Raw genomic sequence first — 20,549 nt, forward strand, 5'->3', positions numbered from 1 at the left:
TTCTGACCATGAAAGAAGGAGGAAAAAGCGTCTTTGCTTCTACTGTGGGAGTTCCAAGCACCATATCTACCAGTGTCCCATCCGTCCATCTCGCACCAGCCCAGTTGAGAGCCCAGCTCATGCGATGAGTCTGGTGAGAAGATTTAATGCCCAGTCATTTAAAGTACCTGTGTTGTTAAAATTGGTATCCTCCACACACGTTCTCTTTGCTTTTGTCGACTCAGGGGAGAGGGGAACTTCATCACCAGCATGATCATCCCTAAGTTTGATCTGCCCACAACCCCTCTGCAAAGTCCACTCAGCATCAGGACCATCGATGCAGGACCAATAGTTGATGGTCTCGTCACCACTCACCGCTCCCGTTCACATTCGGGTGGGAGCACTCCACTCTAAACTCATCTCCCTCTATGAATCCACTAATCCAAATGGAAGAAGATTTTCTGGTCAGATGAGACTAAAATTGGTCTTTTTGGCCATCATAGGAAATGCCAAGTGTGGCGCAAACCCAACATCCTGAGAACACCATTCCTACAGTGAAGCATGGTGGTGGCAGCATCATGCTGTGGGGATATTTTTCATCTGCATGGACAGGAAAGCTGGTCAGGACTGAAGGAAAGATGGATTGTACTAAATACAGGGCAATTCTGGAGGAAAACCTGTTTGAGTCAGCCAGAGGTTTGAGACTGAGATGAAGGTTCATGTTCCAGCAGGACAATGATCCTAAACATTCTGCGAAAGCTACACTGGAGTGGTTTAAAGGGAAACTGTAGCGGTTCAGTATTGGTAGGTGGAGCACAGAGGATGGCAGGACAGAGATCAGGTTCAAAATAGCGTTTAGTAGCACACTTTTCAGTCTAACAATCATTCACATAAATAGACACACACACACACACAGGGCTGGCGTCTTGTTCAGGGGTGAGCTCCTCTGCTCTCGCTCTCCCTCCTTAAGTAGGGTGCGGTCACTGGGACGACACACAAACAGGTTAATTGCTCTCAGGTGTAGTGATTCTGCCACTTACCTTCCCTGACTCTGCCCTCTTGTCACAGACCGGCGCTTGATCATGCCCCCGCTGCCACAGAAACATTTAAATGTCTTGGAATGGCTTGAACAAAGCCCAGACCTCAAACCAATTGAGAATCTGTGGCATATCTTGAAGATTGCTGTACACCAATGGAACCCATCTAACTTGAAGGAGTTGGAGCAGTTTTGCCTTGAGGAATGGGCAAAAATCCCAGTGGCTAGATGTGCTAAGCTAACAGGGACATACCCCAAGAGACTTGCAGCTGTTATTGCAGCAAAAGGTGGCTCTACAAAGTATTGACTTTGGGGGGGGGGGGGGTGAACACCTATTCACACTCCAGATTTCTGTTTTTTCACCTTAATTATTGTTTGTGGCACAATAAAACAACAATTTTCACCTTTAAAGTGGTTGTCATGTTGTGTAAATCAAATGGTTCTAACCCCCCAAATCCATTTTAATTCCAGCTTGTAATGCGACAAAACAGGACAAACACCAAGGGGGATGAATACTTTTGCAATACACTTTATAATGGTGCAAGGAATTGATCCAGAAGGTGGCAGCAATGCAATAATAAGGATGCTGACTGCCTTTCAACACAAGAAGGAAGAAGAAGTAGACAGGAAGTGTGAACCCTTCAGGAGTGTTAGTAAATCTCAAGTGGGGTATTGACAAAGAAACAATGATCATTCTCTATAAATCTTTAATTTTATCATGTCTTGATTATGGTTGGGAAGTTTATGATACTGCACGTATTTCTAGGAAAAGAGAATTAGATGTTATTCAAAATCAATGCCTTAGAATCTGCACTGGTGCTCTTCACTCCTATCTCTGTTTTGGAGAGAGACTGCTCGATTATACCTTTGGACCTAAGAAGAGAATTCAAACAAACTCAAAGTGCAATTAAATATAAATCTTTTGAAGATCATCCAACAAAAAAAAAAAGTTTTTTTGGCAGAACAAAATTGTGACCTTTTGTCCTATATTTTCTAAAGTTGTTCGTTTGGTTAATAGTCTTCCGGTTCCAGCTTGTAATACTTTGGTTGATCCTTTTCCATTCTGGGAATCCCAATCTCCAAAAGTTGACTTGGATTTAGTCGCTAAAATCTCTAAACAAGAGGATAGTAGTTGCTGCATGTTACAATCGGCATTAGAACACATTCAACTCAAATACAATCAACACTTAGTTAGATATATTTACTGATTGTTCAAAAAAATATTTTGATTGTGCATCTGGCGTTGTAATTCCAACTCTAAATATTCAAAAAGATTATAAAATCTCAAATGGTACTATTTTTAGAGCTGAGTTACTAGCAATTACAAAGGCTTTGGAACTTCTTATTGATAAACCTCGCTTTCAAAGTGTGATATTTTCTGATATTCCTTGTCTGCCTTACAAAAAATTCAAAAGGAAGATAATGACATAGAATTATTAGCTTTCCGATATCTTATGTACAAGTTTTATCTTATGGGTGGTAAGGTTGTTTTTTGTTGGATTCCCGCTCCTGTGGATATTAAAGGAAATGAAATGGCTGATAAATTGGCCAAAATATCAGTAAATAAAACCTATTATGACATTCATTACCCTTTTACCACTTCTGATATCACAAAACATATCAAAGATGATATTTTTCCAATATGGCAAGACGGGTGGGAAAATTGCAAAACTGGTAGATTCTTCAACCAACTTGAACCAAATATTGCAACACATACCACATATTCTGACAGAAACAAACACAGGAGAATTACAAGACTGAAAATTGGAAAATATCTACTGAATGATACACAATTTCTTTAAAAAAAAAAAACCTCCAATAAGTGTCCAAATTGTGGTGTAAAAGAATGTCAAACACCTGCTTCTAGATTCTATCAAATATCCAAACTTTCATGATAAAAAATGAGAAAAATTTCTCATTTCTCAAAAAATGAGAAATAAACAATTAGATATTAATATTAAAACCTTACTTTTATGTAAAGAATTTTATGATGACATAAGTTTATGATTGAAAAAGAAATAAAATTAATCTCATCTCATTATCTCTAGCCGCTTTATGCTGTTCTACAGGGTCGCAGGCAAGCTGGAGCCTATCCCAGCTGACTACAGGCGAAAGGCGGGGTACACCCTGGACAAGTCGCCAGGTCCTCACAGGGCTGACACATAGACAGAGACAACCATTCACACTCACATTCACACCTACGGTCAATTTAGAGTCACCAGTTAACCTAACCTGCATGTCTTTGGACTGTGGGGGAAACCGGAGCACCCGGAGGAAACCCACGCGGACACGGGGAGAACATGCAAACTCCGCACAGAAAGGCCCTCACCGGCCACGGGGCTCGAACCCGGACCTTCTTGCTGTGAGGCAACAGCGCTAACCACTACACCACCATGCCGCTGTTCTGTAAAGTTATCCTACCTCTTGGATTTGTCCTACCAAGCGTACTGCGCATGCGCGAAATCCAGGAGGGTAGGAAAATTCAACAGACTCGTCTGCCGAGCCATGCTGTTTGTCAGGAAAATCCTACCTCAAGCTTCCAGCTGTTTTGATGCTGTTCGCTGTTTGAATGTTTGATTTACTCAACCAAATAAGCTATATTCAATAATTACAATGTAGGCGTATTTGCAATTCGGAAACATATAAAATACAGTATTTATAAACAAATGAAACGATGCCCCATCATAACTTTGACTGCACAGTGCCCACTGCATGACAGAATTAGCAAGTTCTCATACAGACCGTTTTATTATTCAAAACAAGTCATTACAAATTATTTGACTCAGCCAAAGACTCAACCAATACGCACAAAACATAAAAATTGGCAAATGCGTGAAATACTCACCGATTTTCTGTCAGCCCAATTCCAAGATATGACGTCATGTATTCTGCGCATGCGCAGTAGGCTTGGTAGAACAAATCCAAGAGGTAGCATAACTTTACAGAACACCGCCCCAATAAAATTAATTTTGAAAAAAAAAGAAACTTGTATTTAATGTGTGTGTGCTTGGTCACAATACGTGAACTAGTAGTTCCAATCCTGAAAGGACGCCAAATCACTTGGAGTGGGAGCGTCCCTAAAAGAAGCTCAAGTTAGTAAATCTCCTCAGTTGTGAGCCGTGTTTATTCTGGATAGATCTTCTGTTGATGATCTCGCCTTGTCTCTGCCTTTCCCTTTGATTTTAATGACATTTCTGGTGGATGGGGTTTGAACCCTGCACTGACTGGGATTAGATAAAGTCTTGTGTTAACACTACTAGCAGATTTCTTTCTTCTGCCTTTCAGGAGATTCATTTCAGTCTGTTAACAATGTTAAAATGACCCAAAGGTAAAATGACCCATGTCAGTGTGGGTTTCCTCCTGGTTCTCCAGTGTTCTCCTACTTCTCAAAGACACATCTAATGACTGATTGAGGTGACTCAGGATCTCTGATCTCAAACATATTCATCTACCAACTTCATTTCCATCTCAACAATCTGTTCATGAGAAAGAAATCTTCATCGACCCAGAATAATGTTCTTGATAAAACATGATGTCAGGAATCAAACAGGATGAGGCATGCTGCTCCCGGAAACTAATCTGCGATGAGGTGGTGGGATGTGACCCAACACAAAGTAGATTAGTTTCCATTAACAGCACATCATGAAGGGTTCAGGCACTCGTGAAGGCTGGAGCACTCATACTGAGTGAAATGGAGATTATGTTTAATAAAGATCCACTTTTGTGATTTCTATTAGCAATAAACAATGCAAAATCAATAAAATACGGTTTTCCTTCCTGACAGCTGCGTCCTCCTCACTTTTAAAATGGCTCCAACATCCTTTAGGGATGAAGATCAGTTTAAAGATGTCACGAGGAAAAGGCTGTTCAAGTGAAACAATTGTAATTTATCAACAAGGCTGAAAGTTGTGCTTGAGGTGTCAGTAGGTGGAAAAGTCCTGAAAATTAAGATCCATTCTGTGAGTATTTCATGAAATTAATCCTAATCAGTGTGGCTACACTGGTTATATTTCTGCACTGAAGGGAGATGAAATGGTTAATAGAGGAGTGTTCATGATCTCTCTGTGTTTGTGCTCCTCCTCTTCCTCTATTGCTCTTTGACACACAGAACCAGGAAGTAACTCCTCATTTCAGAGAAAACAAACCGTTCTCTTGCTCTCTCGTTGTGAGTTCAGGAAAATGGCTGAGGCCAGTATTTCAGTAGATCAGCTTTCTGTGGACCAGTTCATGTGTCCAGTGTGTCTGGATCTCTTGAAGGATCCAGTGGCTATCCCCTGTGGTCACAGTTTCTGTAAGGCGTGTATTAATGGCTGCTGGGATCAGGAGGATCAGAAGGGCGTCTACAGCTGTCCTCAGTGCAGAGATACTTTCACGACAAGGCCTGTTCTACGCAGAAACAACATGCTGGATGAAGTGGTGGAGAAACTGAAGAAGACTGAAGTCCAAGCTGCTTCTCCTGCTCACTGTTATGCTGGACCTGGAGATGTGGAGTGTGATTTCTGCACTGGGAGAAAACACAAAGCCGTCAAGTCCTGTCTGATGTGTTTGGCTTCTTATTGTGAAACTCATCTGAAACCTCACTATGAAGTTTCTTCATGGAAAAAACACACATTAATTGAAGCCTCAGCAAAACTCCAAGAGAAGATCTGCTCTGAACATCATGAAGTGCTGAGAATCTACTGTCGTACTGATCAAATATATATTTGCTCTTTGTGCATGTTGGAGAAACATAAAGACCATGACGCTGTTTCAGTTGCAGCAGAAAGAGCTGAGAAACAGGTGAGAACTAGAAATCTTTCCAGAATTAAATCATCTTAATTATAGTTTCCCATCTAGAAACAGGTGCTTTAGTCAGTGATATGATTTGAACTTTAATTTCAATGTGTGTCTCAATCAGAAGGATTCTGTAAAAGCTGATTAAAATTGTCAGTGTTCTGGTGAACAGAGTGTTAAATTTATCTTCAGTGATGGTCGTAATCTGGTTCGGGGTGGGTTTCCTGATAACGTTGCCCTTTAGATCTAAAGAGAGAGTTGAGAGACTCTCTTAAGGAACGAACGTTGTCTCTGTGTGTGGTTTTCCGGAACTCACTCATAAGAAGGAGTCTAAAGAGCAACAGGATGAAGAGCGTCTTGGCAGTTCGCGTCCCCGATATAGGCATTAGTAGCTGCTAAAGGCAATCATACTGTCGTTGCTGAAGGCATTAGTAGTTGCTAAATCTAGTCGATAAGGTCACATGGTGCTCATTTTTAACCAAAATCTAATGAAATATAAAGTGTTTAAAATAAAATAATATATAGTATCATCTGGCAGCATTACATATATAATGAGGTAATTAATTAATGAAACTATTTTATGTTTTTGGCAAATTTTTTTATTCCAAGCATGTTTTTAATGAAATGAACAAACGTTCACATGAAAGAATGAGCAAATAATAAGCTAAATAATGAGGTAAATGTGTTCCCCGTGCTCGCTCATTTCACTGTTACCCCCCGATCATGCAGTCAGGATTATTTCAGCTGTTCTCCACAGTGCAGAGTGGGCCATGTTCTCCCTTATAAGTGCACAGAGAGAGAGAGAGAGAGAGAGAGAGAGAGGTTTTGATCTGTGTGTAGTGTGTACCGAATGAGGTTTAATATATATAGTCAACCTTATATAGAAGGAGGTCAATTCAACCTTCTTAGGTACACACTACACACACATCAAAACCTCTCTCTCTCTCGCTCTCTCTCTCTCTCACTCACACACACACACACACACACACAGACACCATTAGAAGTGCAGAAATGTGTCTCATTTATAACACTAAATTAGTTAATCACTCGCCTAATGGAGCTAAATTTGATTAAAATATAGTGATATAAATGTGACATTCTGATATCCATACGTAATTCCATAACATACTGAAATATATTCATCGTGTTTTGTGTATATTTATTTAATAATTAACAGAGCTGGACAAAGAACCCAACTTCATTACTTAAGTCAAAGTACAGATCCCACTGGGCAAATGTTACTCCGATACAAGTGAAAGTTGGACAGTCAAATTTTTACTTCAGTTAAAGTACTGCAGTATTTGCTTTTAAAAATCCTTAAGTATTAAAAGTACATTTTCTGTCAATGCATTTGTTGTATTATAGCCACAACGCTTACAAAACCTAATGCCTCTGAAACACCTGACTGGATTTACTGACTAACTTGTAGAACCTGTAGAATAAACGCCTGGTAGAATGTTACAAAATGAAACACAACTGAACTGAAAAAGACCCATTGTCATTTTCATTTTTTTTTTTTTTTTAATTGAAACCCTCCTCCCCACTGCCACAAAGCAGCATGGTAGTGTTCAGCTCTGGCAGTGTGTGCACACATGTATGTGTGTGTTAATCAGGAAGACAGTGGAACAGCTGTAAATGCAGCTTGCTCAGAAAATAAAAAGGACAATCCAACCTGATTAAAACCCAGATCCGCACCTCGAGCTTAATAACGGCCCAACAGCAACTCTGCTTTAAGCAAGACAACAAAAAAAAGTGAAAGACTATCATCTGACATCAAAACAAAAAATTCCAGCAATTTGTTGTGACTGACGAGTACAATACTGTCCATCTCACAGGTCTCACGTGCGTGCGTGTGTAAGTGTATGTATTCATGCACATATGAATCTGCCTGTGGAATCATGTCAGTGAAGCTCCACCTGACATGCTAGCAAACTCTTTTCAAACTGAAAATCATATTGGGCAGCTAATATTACGAGAAAATAAAGATTTCTACTTTTTTGTTTAATTGGCAAGATTATGATAAAACACTTCTGAAAGGACTTCAGAAAAGTGAACGTTATTCATGTTAGTGTAACTCCGTTTTTACATGCTAACTAACAGTGTCCAAGTTAACTAGCTATGTGTAAACATTAGACGTGGACAAGGCGATGGCAACTTGGCAAATCCATAGAAAGTCATTTGACTAATCAGACTGTGTAGCGATTGCAACGTTATCGCGAGCTCTAAAGCACAGACAACTTCACTGCAAGCTTTCTCTTGGAATAAAACGTTTATATCCCTCAATATGCTTCCGCAGGTCGGATGGGGAGTTTTTGTAGGCTGTGATGTGCTCCGTTTTAGGCAAACAAAGCAAACATTTAAAATGAAACGACTCTTTATTCCTTTCAGAAAACTGAACCATGGGTTCTAGCTATAGAACCGTGGGTGTGTGCATTCCCCAGAAGAACCGCCTCCTTCCATTCTGCCATCAACTGATCGTGTTAAATAATGCTGCGGAAAAATCATTGATCTTGATTTTATCCAGTCTATGGACGTGACGTGACCCGAGTGATTACTGATAGACTGTCTCAGCGTCACCTGCGAAAAAACCAGTCACGTTTTAGAAAAGATAAAAACATCCACTTTCAAAGCTGCTTCATAGTAACGAGTAACGAGGACCTTGATAGAAATGTAGTGGAGTAAAAAGTACGATATTTGTCTTTCAAATGGAGTGAAGTTAAAGTCATAAGTTTCCACAAAAAATACTCAAGTAAATTACAGATACTCAAAGTGTACTTCAGTACAGAAATCAAGTAAATGTACTTCGTTACTGTCCACCTCTGATAATTAACTCAATGTATTTGCAATGTAGAAGAAAACTAATTGAACACCACCAGCAGATTCAACCCCAGTTTCCCCCGCTGACTGTGAGAGTCCCTCAGAGCCGCATGCGCATTCTGTGGATTCGGCAGCGATCCACAAAGCTGAATGTATTTTATTTGTCCTCAGAGTGAGTTAAAGGAGGAGCAGATGAAATCCCAGCAGAGAATCCAGGAGAAGCAGAAGAAGGTGCAGGAGCTGAAACAGGCTGTGAACACTATAAAGGTGAGCAGTGAGCAGAGACAGAGCTGCTCCTAGAAACACACACAACATGGACAACGAGTCATTTACAGTCCCAGTAAGAGAGGGAATGATAGATGAGCTTTAAATCGTGTGTGTGTGTGTGTGTGTGTGTCCTAACAGCTCAGTGCACAGACAGCAGTGGAGGACAGTGAGAGGATCTTTACTGAGCTGATCAGCTCCATGGAGAAAAAGCGCTGGGAGGTGACGGAGCTGATCAGAGATCAGGAGAAGGCTGAACTGAGTCGAGCTGAACGACTCCTGGAGCAACTGGAGCAGGAGATTGCTGATCTTCAGAGGAGAGTCACTGAGCTGGAGCAGCTTTCACACACACACGATCACATCCATTTCCTCCAGGTAACACTCACTGTCTGATCTACAGAGCCAGCTGTTCCTCACACACTCTCTAAAACAGCGGTCCGCAACCACCGGTCCGCGGACCGGTACCGGTCCGCGAGACATTCCGAACCGGGTCGTGACATTGGGGGGAAATGCCAAAAAAAGGGGGGGATTTTTTATATATAAAAGAGAGAGAGAGAGGTGTAAATAAAACATGGGTTCATTTCACGTTAGATAAGTATGCGTGGACGCTGCATAGCCTATTGCATTCGGAGGCCGATAGCACATTTTATTTTTTTCAATCATGATGACTGTCTCACCTGGCCTCAACACGTAGGCTATTTTCCCACAGCGCTGCCTCAGATCAGCTCAGTTCTCACGGTCAGCGACAGTGTATATTAGCTACAATGAGCAAGAAGCAGCAAACGTCCTTAGAAAGTTTCTTTGGTTTGGGTAAGGGTGAAAAGAGGTCCAGCATTGATGACAATAATGATCCCGGAAGCAACCCAAAGAAAAAGAAGGGATCTTTCAATAGGAGATATGATGATTCCTACCTAAAATTCGGCTTTACACAGACCGGTGACTCGCATGCTCCTAATCCGTTGTGTGTGGTGTGCGGGGACAAGCTGTCGAATGAGTCTATGAAGCCATCAAAGCTCATTTGACACCTTGAAACTAAACACCCCACACTTAAAAAATAAACCTCTTGAATTCTTTGAGCGCAAAAAGCAAGAGCAAGATTCACAAAAACTCATGCTAAAGACAACTACTTCTGTGAACGTGGCTTTGCTAAGAGCCTCGTACAGAGTGGCGTGTCAAATAGCTAAGTCAAAGAAACCATTCACTATTGGAGAAGAGCTAATTCTGCCTTCTGCCCAAGACATGTGCGACGAAGTGCTTGGGGAGGCAGCAGCCAAAAAGATAGGCTCTGTACCTCTTTCTGCCAGTACTGTGCAGAGGTGCATTAATGATATAGCGGAGGATATTGAGGCGCAGTTGTTGCAGAGGCTAAAAGGGTCGCCGTGGTTTGCAATTCAGGTAGACGAGTCCACTGATGTGGAAAACAGGGCAATACTTCTCGTTTTCGTGCGGTACATTTTTGAGGAGGATGTTGAGGAGGATCTGTTGTGTGTGCTCTCCCTTCCAACAAACACCACAGGTGCAGAGTTGTTTCGGGCGTTGGATGGTTACGTGTCAGGGAAATTAGACTGGTCCTTCTGCATCGGTGTATGTACTGATGGGGCTGCGGCGATGACTGGGCGGCTGTCTGGTTTCACTGCGAGGCTGAGCGAGGTTGCACCTGACTGCGAACACACACACTGTGTCATTCACAGAGAAATGCTGGCCAGCCGTAAATTGTCACCGGAGTTGAATGCTGTATTGAACGATGTCGTTAAAATGGTCAACTTCAGCAAAGCACACGCACTCAACACCCGGTTGTTTGAGCAGCTCTGCGAAGAAATGAATGCAGAGCACAAACGCCTTCTCTTGCACACAGAGGTCAGGTGGCTGTCGAGGGGGAAGTCACTGGCCAGAGTGTTCGAGTTGAGAGAGCCTCTGCAGGCATTTCTGGCAGGAAAACAGTCTGATCTGGCTGCGCATTTCAGTGATGAACACTGGGTGTCAAAACTCGCCTACCTCTGACATTTTTGCTTTGCTTAATGAGCTCAACCTGACACTTCAGGGGAGAATGACGACTGTCTTTAAAGTAGCAGACAAAGTCGCTGCATTTAAAGCAAAGCTGGATCAGTGGGGGCGTCGCGTAGACAAGGGTGTATTTGACATGTTTCATTTATTAGTGGGGCTATTGGGGGAAACGGAGCCAGCGCCAGTTCTATCACAGTTGGTTCGTGACCATCTCGTTGGGCTGTCGAAAGAATTCGACCGCTACTTCCCAGCCTCCCGAGATCCGCGTGATAAGAATGAATGGATCCGCAATCCATTTGCAAGAATTCCTGACCACCTGTCCGTTCAGGAGGAAGCGCAGCTGATCGAGCTGGCAAATGACGGTGGTCTTAAGACTAAATTTGACCAAACAAACTCTCTGCCTGCGTTCTGGGTAAACGCCAAACGGGAATATCCGGAAATAGCCATTAAAGCGCTCAAAACGTTGCTGCCCTTCCCAACTACTTATCTTTGCGAGGCCGGGTTTTCCGCAATGACAGTGACCAAAACAAAACTGAGAAACCGATTGGATATTTCAAATACATTAAGAGTGTCACTGTCCAACATCACCCCCAGATGGGACATTCTAGCTGCAGGGAAACAAGCACAGGGCTCACATTAAAATTTAATCGGCTTATGCCATAATAAAATTAGGCCTTTAATTTGTTTCAGCACCTATTCCTATTGTGTTGTGCATGTTGTTTTCATGTTCCTAGTTCAATTTTGTCGTTCAAGTTTATGTTCCTGATTCAGTTTTACTTACTGTTCATAGCTGAAGTTCGCTACTTTTAACGCATGCACAACACCAGATATGGAACCAAAACGATCACCAAAATTGTCCTCCAATTCAAATGATCAATTATTCTAATTTGTAAAAGCGTCAGCTAAATGCATTCTCCCAGTGTCTGCTAAACGTAGACACCCCGCCCCCCAGCTCGCGCGTGTGAGACCCCCCCCCCCCACACACACACACACACACACCGGGCCACAGCAAAACAATGCTGAAACAAACCGGTCCCTAGTGCTGAAAAGGTTGGGGACCCCTGCTCTAAAACACCTCTCATTAAGGGAACAATAAATGTCCCTGTCTGACATCACAAGTGGGTTTTACATTTCATTTGCTTTCTGTAGGTTTTAGCTTCTGGATGTCGCTCTCCTCAAATGAACAGACCATCATTTCACACATCCAGCGTCACTGTCCATCAACATCTCTCATTTGATGGAGTGAGGAATTCTCTCTCAGATCTGAAAAAGAGACTCGAGGAATTCTGTGAGGAGGAATTCAACAAAATCCCTCCACATGGTAAGAGGAGCTGTTCCTGCTGGAGAAACACAGTGATGTGTTATTTCTTAGCGATGCTCCTGCTTTCTTTTCTGCAGACACTTTATTCACCCGACACTTTGAACTAAAACACTGATTTAAAATGAATAAACTGACTGGATCACTTTAAACTCTTTCCATCTTTTACACAAACTCATGTTTCTATTTTTCTCTCCACAGCTGCAGCAGTTCAGATCATTTCAGGACCAGAACCACAGAGCAGAGAAGACTTTCTGAAATGTACATCTAACACACACACACACACACACACACACACTTCTAGGCCTGTCATGATAACAAATTTTGTTGGACGATATATTGTCTCAGAAATTATTGCGATAAACGATATTATTGTTGACGTGTTTTCAAGACAATTTTATGCCACTAGTAAAATAATAATGATCATGCAAATACACCCTTTCATAGAACAGTAAACTTTTTAATTAAGTCAACTTATTCAATTCAACAGTGGAACGTAAAAAATAAATCTAAATAAATAAGCTAAAGAAATAAAACAACAATCAAACAAAACCACTCACAACAAAAACAATAAATAAAATACAATTTATGTCTCTTAAAAATTGCACTGAAGTGAATATTAACTTGGCACAGGATAATAAAAAGACATTCTTTTCTTCACAGGCAACATTCTGCCAATCCAGTTTCTCAAAGATTAGTACCCAGATCAACAAAAAGTGCAAAGTAACAACGTATTGCCAGCTGTCATTTGGATAAAAGTCACAACAATTAGAACGAGATAACATGTAGGCAAGGGCGTAGGTTTGGTATTAACATTGGTGGGGACAAAAACCCAATGCCAACCCCCAGTGGTGCCAACTTCAGGTCAACATTAGAGGGTCACAATATTTTGCTCCGTTGTGTTCCACCAAAAGAGTCTCCATCATCTCTCCAAAGGCCAGACTTTTAACATTTGAAGTTCAGAACTGTAGTAATTCATGAATAATAATAATAATAATAATAATAATAATAATAATAATAATAATAATAATATGAAATCCATTTGATTAACTGCAAATCTTGCATGTGATGATGAACTCATTCTACCAATTTGCAAATGTGTTTTCCAAGCGAATACCGCACTGACTGTCGGGAGGGTGTATGTTCCTTTCCCTCATAAATGGAAATAAAACCCATCCGGAGCCTTAAACACTGCGTTCCATGAGGCTGGCAGGGGGAGTCGCTCTCTTCTGTGGGATCTTTAACTAGTTTTAGAATGCTAGTTTAAGCTGATATGTGATTGATCTAACGGTAAAACAGCACGAGGGCTCGAGACCTTTGATAGGTTACAATTTTACTTGGCAACAGAATGTATCTGAATTCTGATTGGTCGTTGTATCTGAATTCTGATTGGTTGTTGTTATATTATTGCCCTTTTGTTGTGTTCTTGAGCCCAGAGTGGGGGGAGGGGGGAGTGACAGGGTTCTACAGAGAAAAGTTTTCACTGCAACCGAACTGCTGTTTTCGTGACCACGCCCCCAGCGCGGATATTCATGTTCACATTGTTCAGTTTGTTTTTCTCTTTTATTTTAGATTTCTGTTATCTGACTCTGGATCCCAACACGGCACATCGTCGCCTCATTCTGTCTGAGAAGAACAGAGCGGTGAGAAACAGTGTGAGAGAGAGCAGCGTTACTCTGATCATCCAGAGAGATTTGATTCCTGGAAGCAGGTGTTGTGTAAGGAGAGTGTGTGTGGACGCTGTTACTGGGAGGTGGAATGGAGCGGTGCTGAAGTTGTGTCCATATCAGTCTCGTATAAAGACATCAGCAGGAAAGGACAGGGTAATGAGTGTCGGTTTGGATTCAATAATCAGTCCTGGAGTCTGCGGTGTTCTTCTTCTTCTCTCTCTTTCTGTCACAACAGCATTAAGACTGATCTCAGAGTTCCATCAGCCTCCAGAATAGGAGTGTATGTGGATCACAGTGCAGGAACTCTGCCCTTCTACAGCCTCTCTGAAACGATGAAGCTCCTCCACAGAGTCCACACCACATTCACTCAGACTCTATACGCTGGGTTTGGGGTCTCCATGTATTCTACAGTGAGATTGTGTGAGCCAGAATAAAAGTGTGTAGTGTTTTCTGTAAAATTCCTGCACGTTGCCACGTTGTTGCTCAGTCGTCTGTTTCACTAGAACACAATCCAGCTGCACAAAAACACTCATTTTAATATTTAAATTAAAACAGATGAATAATTTAAAAATAATTAAAAAGGAAATGTTAAAAATTAACTGTCAGACAAGAAACTCGTCAAATTTAAAAAGAAAATGATCTCATGACCTTCGCGTTGTAAAGTTGTGTTTGTTTCATATTAAGCAGCGTCTCATTAAATAACTAATGCCGCTTTTCCACTACAAACGCGGCTGAGTCGGGCTGAGCCGTGCCGTGCTGAGTCGAGCTGAGTGGGGCTGTTGGAGTTGCATTTCGACTATAACCGTGCTGAACCGTGCTGGCTGGAAGTGAGTGGACACATTGGGTGGAGTTAGCGAAAGTGGGTGGACATCACGTGATGTCGTTAGGCGGCGCAAACAGTGACATCAGTGATCTTTTAAGCAGGAGTCTCATGACCCGGATAGTAAACAATAAACATGGAGGACATGGAGTCGTTAGTGTTGCTGGTCTTGGTGCTGTGGCTTGTTGTCACCGACAACGCCAACAGATACTGGCAAGAGCATATAGATGAGGCGAGGCGCATAAGGCTTCAGAAATTCTTGTAATTCGTAATTATTCTTCTTCCGGGTTTACAGATCCCAGCGTGCTCGCGGGGCGTGTGTGGGCGTGTGAGGACACTCCTCCTTACCAATCAGTGCACAGGGGACTGTCTCCTCACGCCCCTAGCCCCACTGGCTCGCTTCAGCCCCACTCCAAAACGGTGCGAGTTTTGGGTGCTAAGCAGGGCTGAAGCGAGCTGAGTTGTGCTGCTCTGAGATAGTCGAAACGCGAGCTGTGTCGGGCTGAAGTGAGCTGAAGCGAGCTGAATTGAGCTGAAAAAGGGTCGTGGAAAAGGGCCATATTAAACAGTAATAAAGCCAGAACAGAACAACATTTTAAACCTGTTCAGGTCACACTATATAAAAATAAAACATCACATTTGGAATGAATTTGATTTTTCTGCTTGTGTTCTAAGATGTAAAATCCACATTCACTTTTTCAAATCTGAAGTTGTTTCTAAACTCTGAGATTTGATTGTAAAACATTGAACAATATTTAAACTCCATTAGAACATACAGTACATGATCGGTTCAGGCTGCCGATATCGTGTTTGTGGCAGCGGGGGCGTGGTCAAGCGCCGGTCTGTGACAGGAGGGCGGAGTCGGGGAAGGTAAGTGGCAGAATCACTACACCTGATGTCAATTAACCTGTGTTTGTGTGTGTCTTCCCAGTGACCGCGCCCTACTTAAGGAGGGAGAGTGTAGAGCAGAGGAGCTCATCCCCGAACCAGACGCTGGTTGTGTGTATCTGTGGTATTTACTTTATGTTCACTGAAAAGTGTGGCAATAAAAACCCGAGCTTTACCAACCTGATCTGTGTCCTGCCATCCTCTGTGCTCCGCCCCTTTGTAGAACCGTTACAGTGGTGCCGAAACCCGGGAGAATTGGAGCGCAGAAACCTATCAGCCCCATGGAGTCCTCCCCGTTCGCCGAACTGGTCCACGCCCTCACCACAGCCCAGCAAAGCCAGCACCAGGCGCTAGTCACCCTCCGAAAGGAGCAGGAACAGTGGTTCGAGGCCCTGGTGTTGGCCCAGCAAGAAGATCGTCAGGCGTTCCGGCACCTCCTCGCGTCGGCGGGGTCCTCCAACGCTCCCACCATGGGCCCGTCCCCCCTCACCCTAACAAAGATGGGCCCGCAGGATGACCCCAAGGCATTCATCATGCTCTTCGAGCAAGTCACGGAGACCTTGGGGTGGCCAATGGAGCAGCACATGGCATGCCTCCTCCCCCTGCTAACGGGAGAGGCGCAGCTGGCCGCACTACAGCTCTCTGCCGACCGCCGGCTGGCCTACGCGGACCTTCGCCGGGCCGTCCTCCAGCGTGTGGGGTGCACCCCTGAGCAGCAGCGTCAGCGCTTCCGCGCTTTGCGCTTGGAGGAAGTCGGCCGGCCGTTCTCATTTGGCCAGCAACTCCGGGACGCCTGCTGGTGGTGGTTGAGGGCCGACAACCGTGATGCCGAGGGGATCATCGACCAGGTGGTACTGGAGCAATTCGTCACAATTCCTTTTGGGCTGTTTGGGGTGCCCGCTATGTTTCAGCAGCTGATGGACAGGGTCCTCCACCCCCACGCCACCTATGCGGCCACCTACCTCGACGACATTACTATAGATGATAATGACTGGCCGAGGCATCTCGAACATCTGAGGGCCATCCTTAGGTTGCTGAGGTGAGCGGGTCTCACAGCCAACCCGAAGAATTGTGCGATTGGGCGGGTGGAAGTATGGTATCTGGGCTTCCACTTGGGCAACGGGCAGGTGCGTCCCCAAATTAACAAGACCACACCAATTGCGGCCTGCCCGAGGCCCAAGACCAAAAAGGGGTTGAGACAGTTCCTGAGGCTGGCTGGCTATTATCATAGGTTTATCCCTAATTATTTGGACGTCACAAGCCCGCTGACTGATCTCACTAAAAAGGGGGCACCAGATCCGGTCCAGTGGATGGAGCAATGCCAGCGGGCTTTTTCTGAGGTAAAGGCCACACTGTGTGGGAGGCCACTTTTACACTCCCCTGACTTTTCTCTCCCCTTTATGTTACAGACGGATGCGTCGGACAGAGGGCTGGAGGCTGTTTTGTCCCAGGAGGTGGAGGGGGAGGACCGCCCAGTCTTATACATCAGTAGGAAGCTGTTGGTGCGTGAGGGGCGCTACAGCACAATTGAAAAAGAGTGCTTGGCAATCAAGTGGGCGGTCCTCGCCCTCCATTACTACCTGCTGGGGCATGCTTTCACCCTCTGTTCAGACCACACGCCCCTCCAGTGGCTCCACTGCATGAAGGATGCCAACGCGCGGATCACCCGTTGGTATCTGGCACTCCAACCCTTTAATTTCAAGGATGGTCGTGGCAGACTTCCTCTCCTGTCGGGGGGGTCGGCTGCAGGCCGGACAGCTGCCCAGCCTGAGTCGGGCGGTGGGGGTATGTGGCAGTGGGTGCGTGGACCAGTTCGGCGAACGGGGAGGACTCCATGGGGCTGATAGGCTTCTGCACTCCAATTCTCCCAGGTTTCGGCACCACTGTAACGGTTCTACCAAGGGGCGGAGCACAGAGGACGGCAGGACAGAGATCAAGTTGGTAAAGCTCGGGTTTTTATTGCCACACTTTTCAGTGAACATAAAGTAAATACCACAGACACACACAACCGGCGTCTGGTTCGGGGATGAGCTCCTCTGCTCTACACTCTCCCTCCTTAAGTAGGGCGCGGTCACTGGGAAGACACACACAAACACAGGTTAATTGACATCAGGTGTAGTGATTCTGCTACTTACCTTCCCCGACTCCGCCCTCCTGTCACAGACCGGCGCTTGACCACGCCCCCGCTGCCACAGTGATCATCCCATATTCAGCCTGGATGATGATTGGCCCGCAGATAGAACCTTATAAATCCAGGTTTATCTGTGAGTTTGCGATTTTTATTCAAATATTACAATCAAAGCTTTGCAGAATAAAAGATAAGAGCACAGGAGAATAAAGTTTCCCCCAGTGATGGAGTTTCTGTGCTGAACTCATTTTCAGACAGAAGCAAATTCAACCTTTTCCTGAGAGTTTCAGCAGCTGGATAAATATTGTTCAGTATTTTAAACTGAATTTCTTTCACTGTGGGTGAAATTGGCCGTCTAAGATAACTACAGTCTGTATTTGTTAGCGTTCCTCCATCATCAGTTATTCTTACTTTTATTTTATTTTTTTAAATCACGGAATAGCTTCCATTTTAAAACATTTCTAATTCCTTTGTTATTAGATTTTCTTTCACCAATTTCCACTTCACCAATTTTCAATTCAGGCAGTTTGACTGACATCTTTGAATATTCAAGGGTATTTTTTATCGTGAATCTTAAGGGAGGTGGAATAGCTCTACAAATTTGATTAAATTCTCTATAGACACATTTTAAATGAAACTTTTCTACAAATGAATTAAATTGCATTAAATGTCCATTTTCACCCATTAGATCGGTAACATCTAAAACTTTATCATTCCATTCTTGTTGAAATAAAGTCTTCCCTATTAATAGTAATGGTTCTATTATTCCACAAGGTTAAGTACGCTAGCATTTGTGTACATTAAATAAATAATTTTGGTGAAATTGGGCAGCCTTGTCTGATTCCACGTAAAATCTTAAATTGAATAATTGATTGGTAATCAATCATATCCAGAATCAGTCGGATGTGGTTTTGAATATATCTTCCCTTCATGAAGGCTGATTGATATTCGTCTACAAGCTTTACAAGTACACGCTTTAGACGATTAGCAGATACTAAGGCAAGTAATTTATAATCATTGCATAGTAAGGTTATAGGTCTCCAATTGTCTAGCAACAAGAAGTCTTTTTTGGGTTTTGGTAGCAAGGTTATTAAGCCTGTCTTCATCGTCGGGGATAAACATCCTTTGTGAATGCATTCTAAAAATGCTCTATATAATAATTTTTTTTTTAATATCCACCCAAAAGTATTTTAAAAATTCAGATGTTAAGCCTTCGATTCCTGGTGATTTACCATTTTTCATTTGTTTTAATGCAATTTTAATTTCTGTTATAGTTCATTCCTCATCAAGTGTATGTTTGTCTTCATCCATTTTTTTGATGTCATCATTGATGGGATAAAATAAGACGTCACATTCTGATTTATTAAATTTAAGTTACAATAAAAGAGCCAAATTCCATCCTGTACTCATTTCTGATCTTATATTATCATTGGTCATAAGCTTACTCATTTTTTTTCTTAGTTTGTCTTTGTTTTTCAAGTCCGAAGAAATACGATGAACTTTTTTCACCCTGTTCGATCCATCCAGCTCTTGATCGAGTGGAAGCTCCATTTGCCTTTATTGTGTACATTTCGTCTAGTTGAGACTGCAGTGACTGTAATTCTGAAATGTTTTCTAAGGATAGTTGTGTGTTATTTACTAATATATTCATTTTATCAATCAGATCCTTTTGTTCTTGTCTCCTTATACGTGAAAGTTTTTTACCCATGCCAATTGCTATTTGTTTGAGCTTAAACTTAAACCATTCCCATTTACTCCTATCAGACATGTCTAACTCTTCAACCTCCAAAATAAGAGACTTCACCTGATCACAAAATTCACCGTTCTAATAAGTCGTGATTAAATTTCCAGATATTAGGAAGGATCTTATGTTGCTTAGACGTGAATAGGTTTAGACTAATCGTACAATGGTCTGTGAGCGGAGAGGCTGAAATTTCACAATCTAAAATATCATTATACAGCTCACAAGAGATAAGCCAGTAATCTAGTCTCGAACACTGACCGTTTCCTGCAGCATTAAACCATGTATATTGAATACAAGTTGGGTTTGATGACGTCCAAAAATCAATTACATTCGTTGTTGTTCATAAATTCAGTATAATGCGTCTGTAAACAGGTTGTGGATTCCTGTGAGGTATTCGATCTAACCATGAATCAGGGGCTATGTTAAAGTCTCCACCCATTATCACTTTTTCTGAAGTATATGATGTTTTCATTCGTTAACAAGTTTACTTCATTCCTCTGTTATGATTTTGGGTACAAATAAGGTTCATTTGGTTGTGCTTAGAACTGTGATATTGGTGAATTGCTCCTAGAGGGAACAAAAGAGTTAACCTGTTGTAATAATAGGATTAAATAGGTGCAGTTCAATAACCACTTAACGTTAAATATAATTGTTTACAGACCGGTCTAAAACATAGAAATCAGATTAAAATTCAAAAGGAGAGAGAGAACTTTATAAATTCATCCATCTTAGGTAGATTATCTAACTGAATTATACTTCATTTCAGTGAGACAACTTTGTGTGAGAAGAGTGAGTTGGTACTCTCTATTGCCTGCAGGAATTTGAGACGGTATTTTTTCATTTCTGTATGTTCTGTTTTATATTCAGTAAAGTGCTGGCATTACCATTTGCAATCCCTGGTTTCTGGTCTAACTCTCACTTGTCTACCCCACTCTAATAGAACCTAGAACTGGTCCAGTAGCTTCTCGAGTATCGGGGAATTGATAGCGGTGCTACACAGGCACTTACGGATGTATGTGCAGGGGAGAGTGGGAGAAGCAAACTGGGAACAAAGCCAAATCACAGGATGAGAATTGTAGTGAAAATACAGGCAAGGGTCGGTCGATCG

At 42.6% G+C, this 20,549-nt stretch overlaps 2 protein-coding genes and 2 pseudogenes across 2 annotated transcripts in view; all 4 read left to right on the top strand.

Moving 5' to 3' along the window:
• Positions 1 to 5,121: 5,121 nt before the first annotated feature.
• On the top strand, positions 5,122 to 5,897 carry LOC132878288 (E3 ubiquitin/ISG15 ligase TRIM25-like). The gene has a single exon (XM_060913655.1). It carries the CDS (start codon positions 5,195 to 5,197, stop codon positions 5,831 to 5,833), a length of 639 nt encoding a protein of 212 aa, XP_060769638.1. The 5' UTR covers positions 5,122 to 5,194; the 3' UTR covers positions 5,834 to 5,897.
• A 2,865-nt stretch (positions 5,898 to 8,762) lies between these two features.
• The window catches only part of LOC132877588 (tripartite motif-containing protein 16-like), a 421,828-nt gene continuing 410,041 nt past the window's right edge, over positions 8,763 to 20,549 (top strand). Inside the window, exon 1 of the mRNA XM_060913600.1 lies at positions 8,763 to 8,872. The gene's annotated coding sequence lies outside the window, so the exon portion shown is untranslated. The remainder of the gene's footprint in view (positions 8,873 to 20,549) is intronic.
• On the top strand, positions 9,634 to 11,513 carry LOC132868642 (SCAN domain-containing protein 3-like; annotated as a pseudogene).
• On the top strand, positions 13,536 to 14,319 carry LOC132878585 (stonustoxin subunit beta-like; annotated as a pseudogene).

Source organism: Neoarius graeffei, chromosome 2 (assembly GCF_027579695.1).
Source record: "Neoarius graeffei isolate fNeoGra1 chromosome 2, fNeoGra1.pri, whole genome shotgun sequence".
Taxonomy (NCBI): Eukaryota; Metazoa; Chordata; class Actinopteri; order Siluriformes; family Ariidae; genus Neoarius; species Neoarius graeffei.

Coding starts and splice junctions, on each gene's coding strand:
- LOC132878288 (XM_060913655.1), top strand. CDS start 5,195: ATGGCTGAGGCCAGTATTTCAGTAGATCAGCTTTCTGTGGACCAGTTC.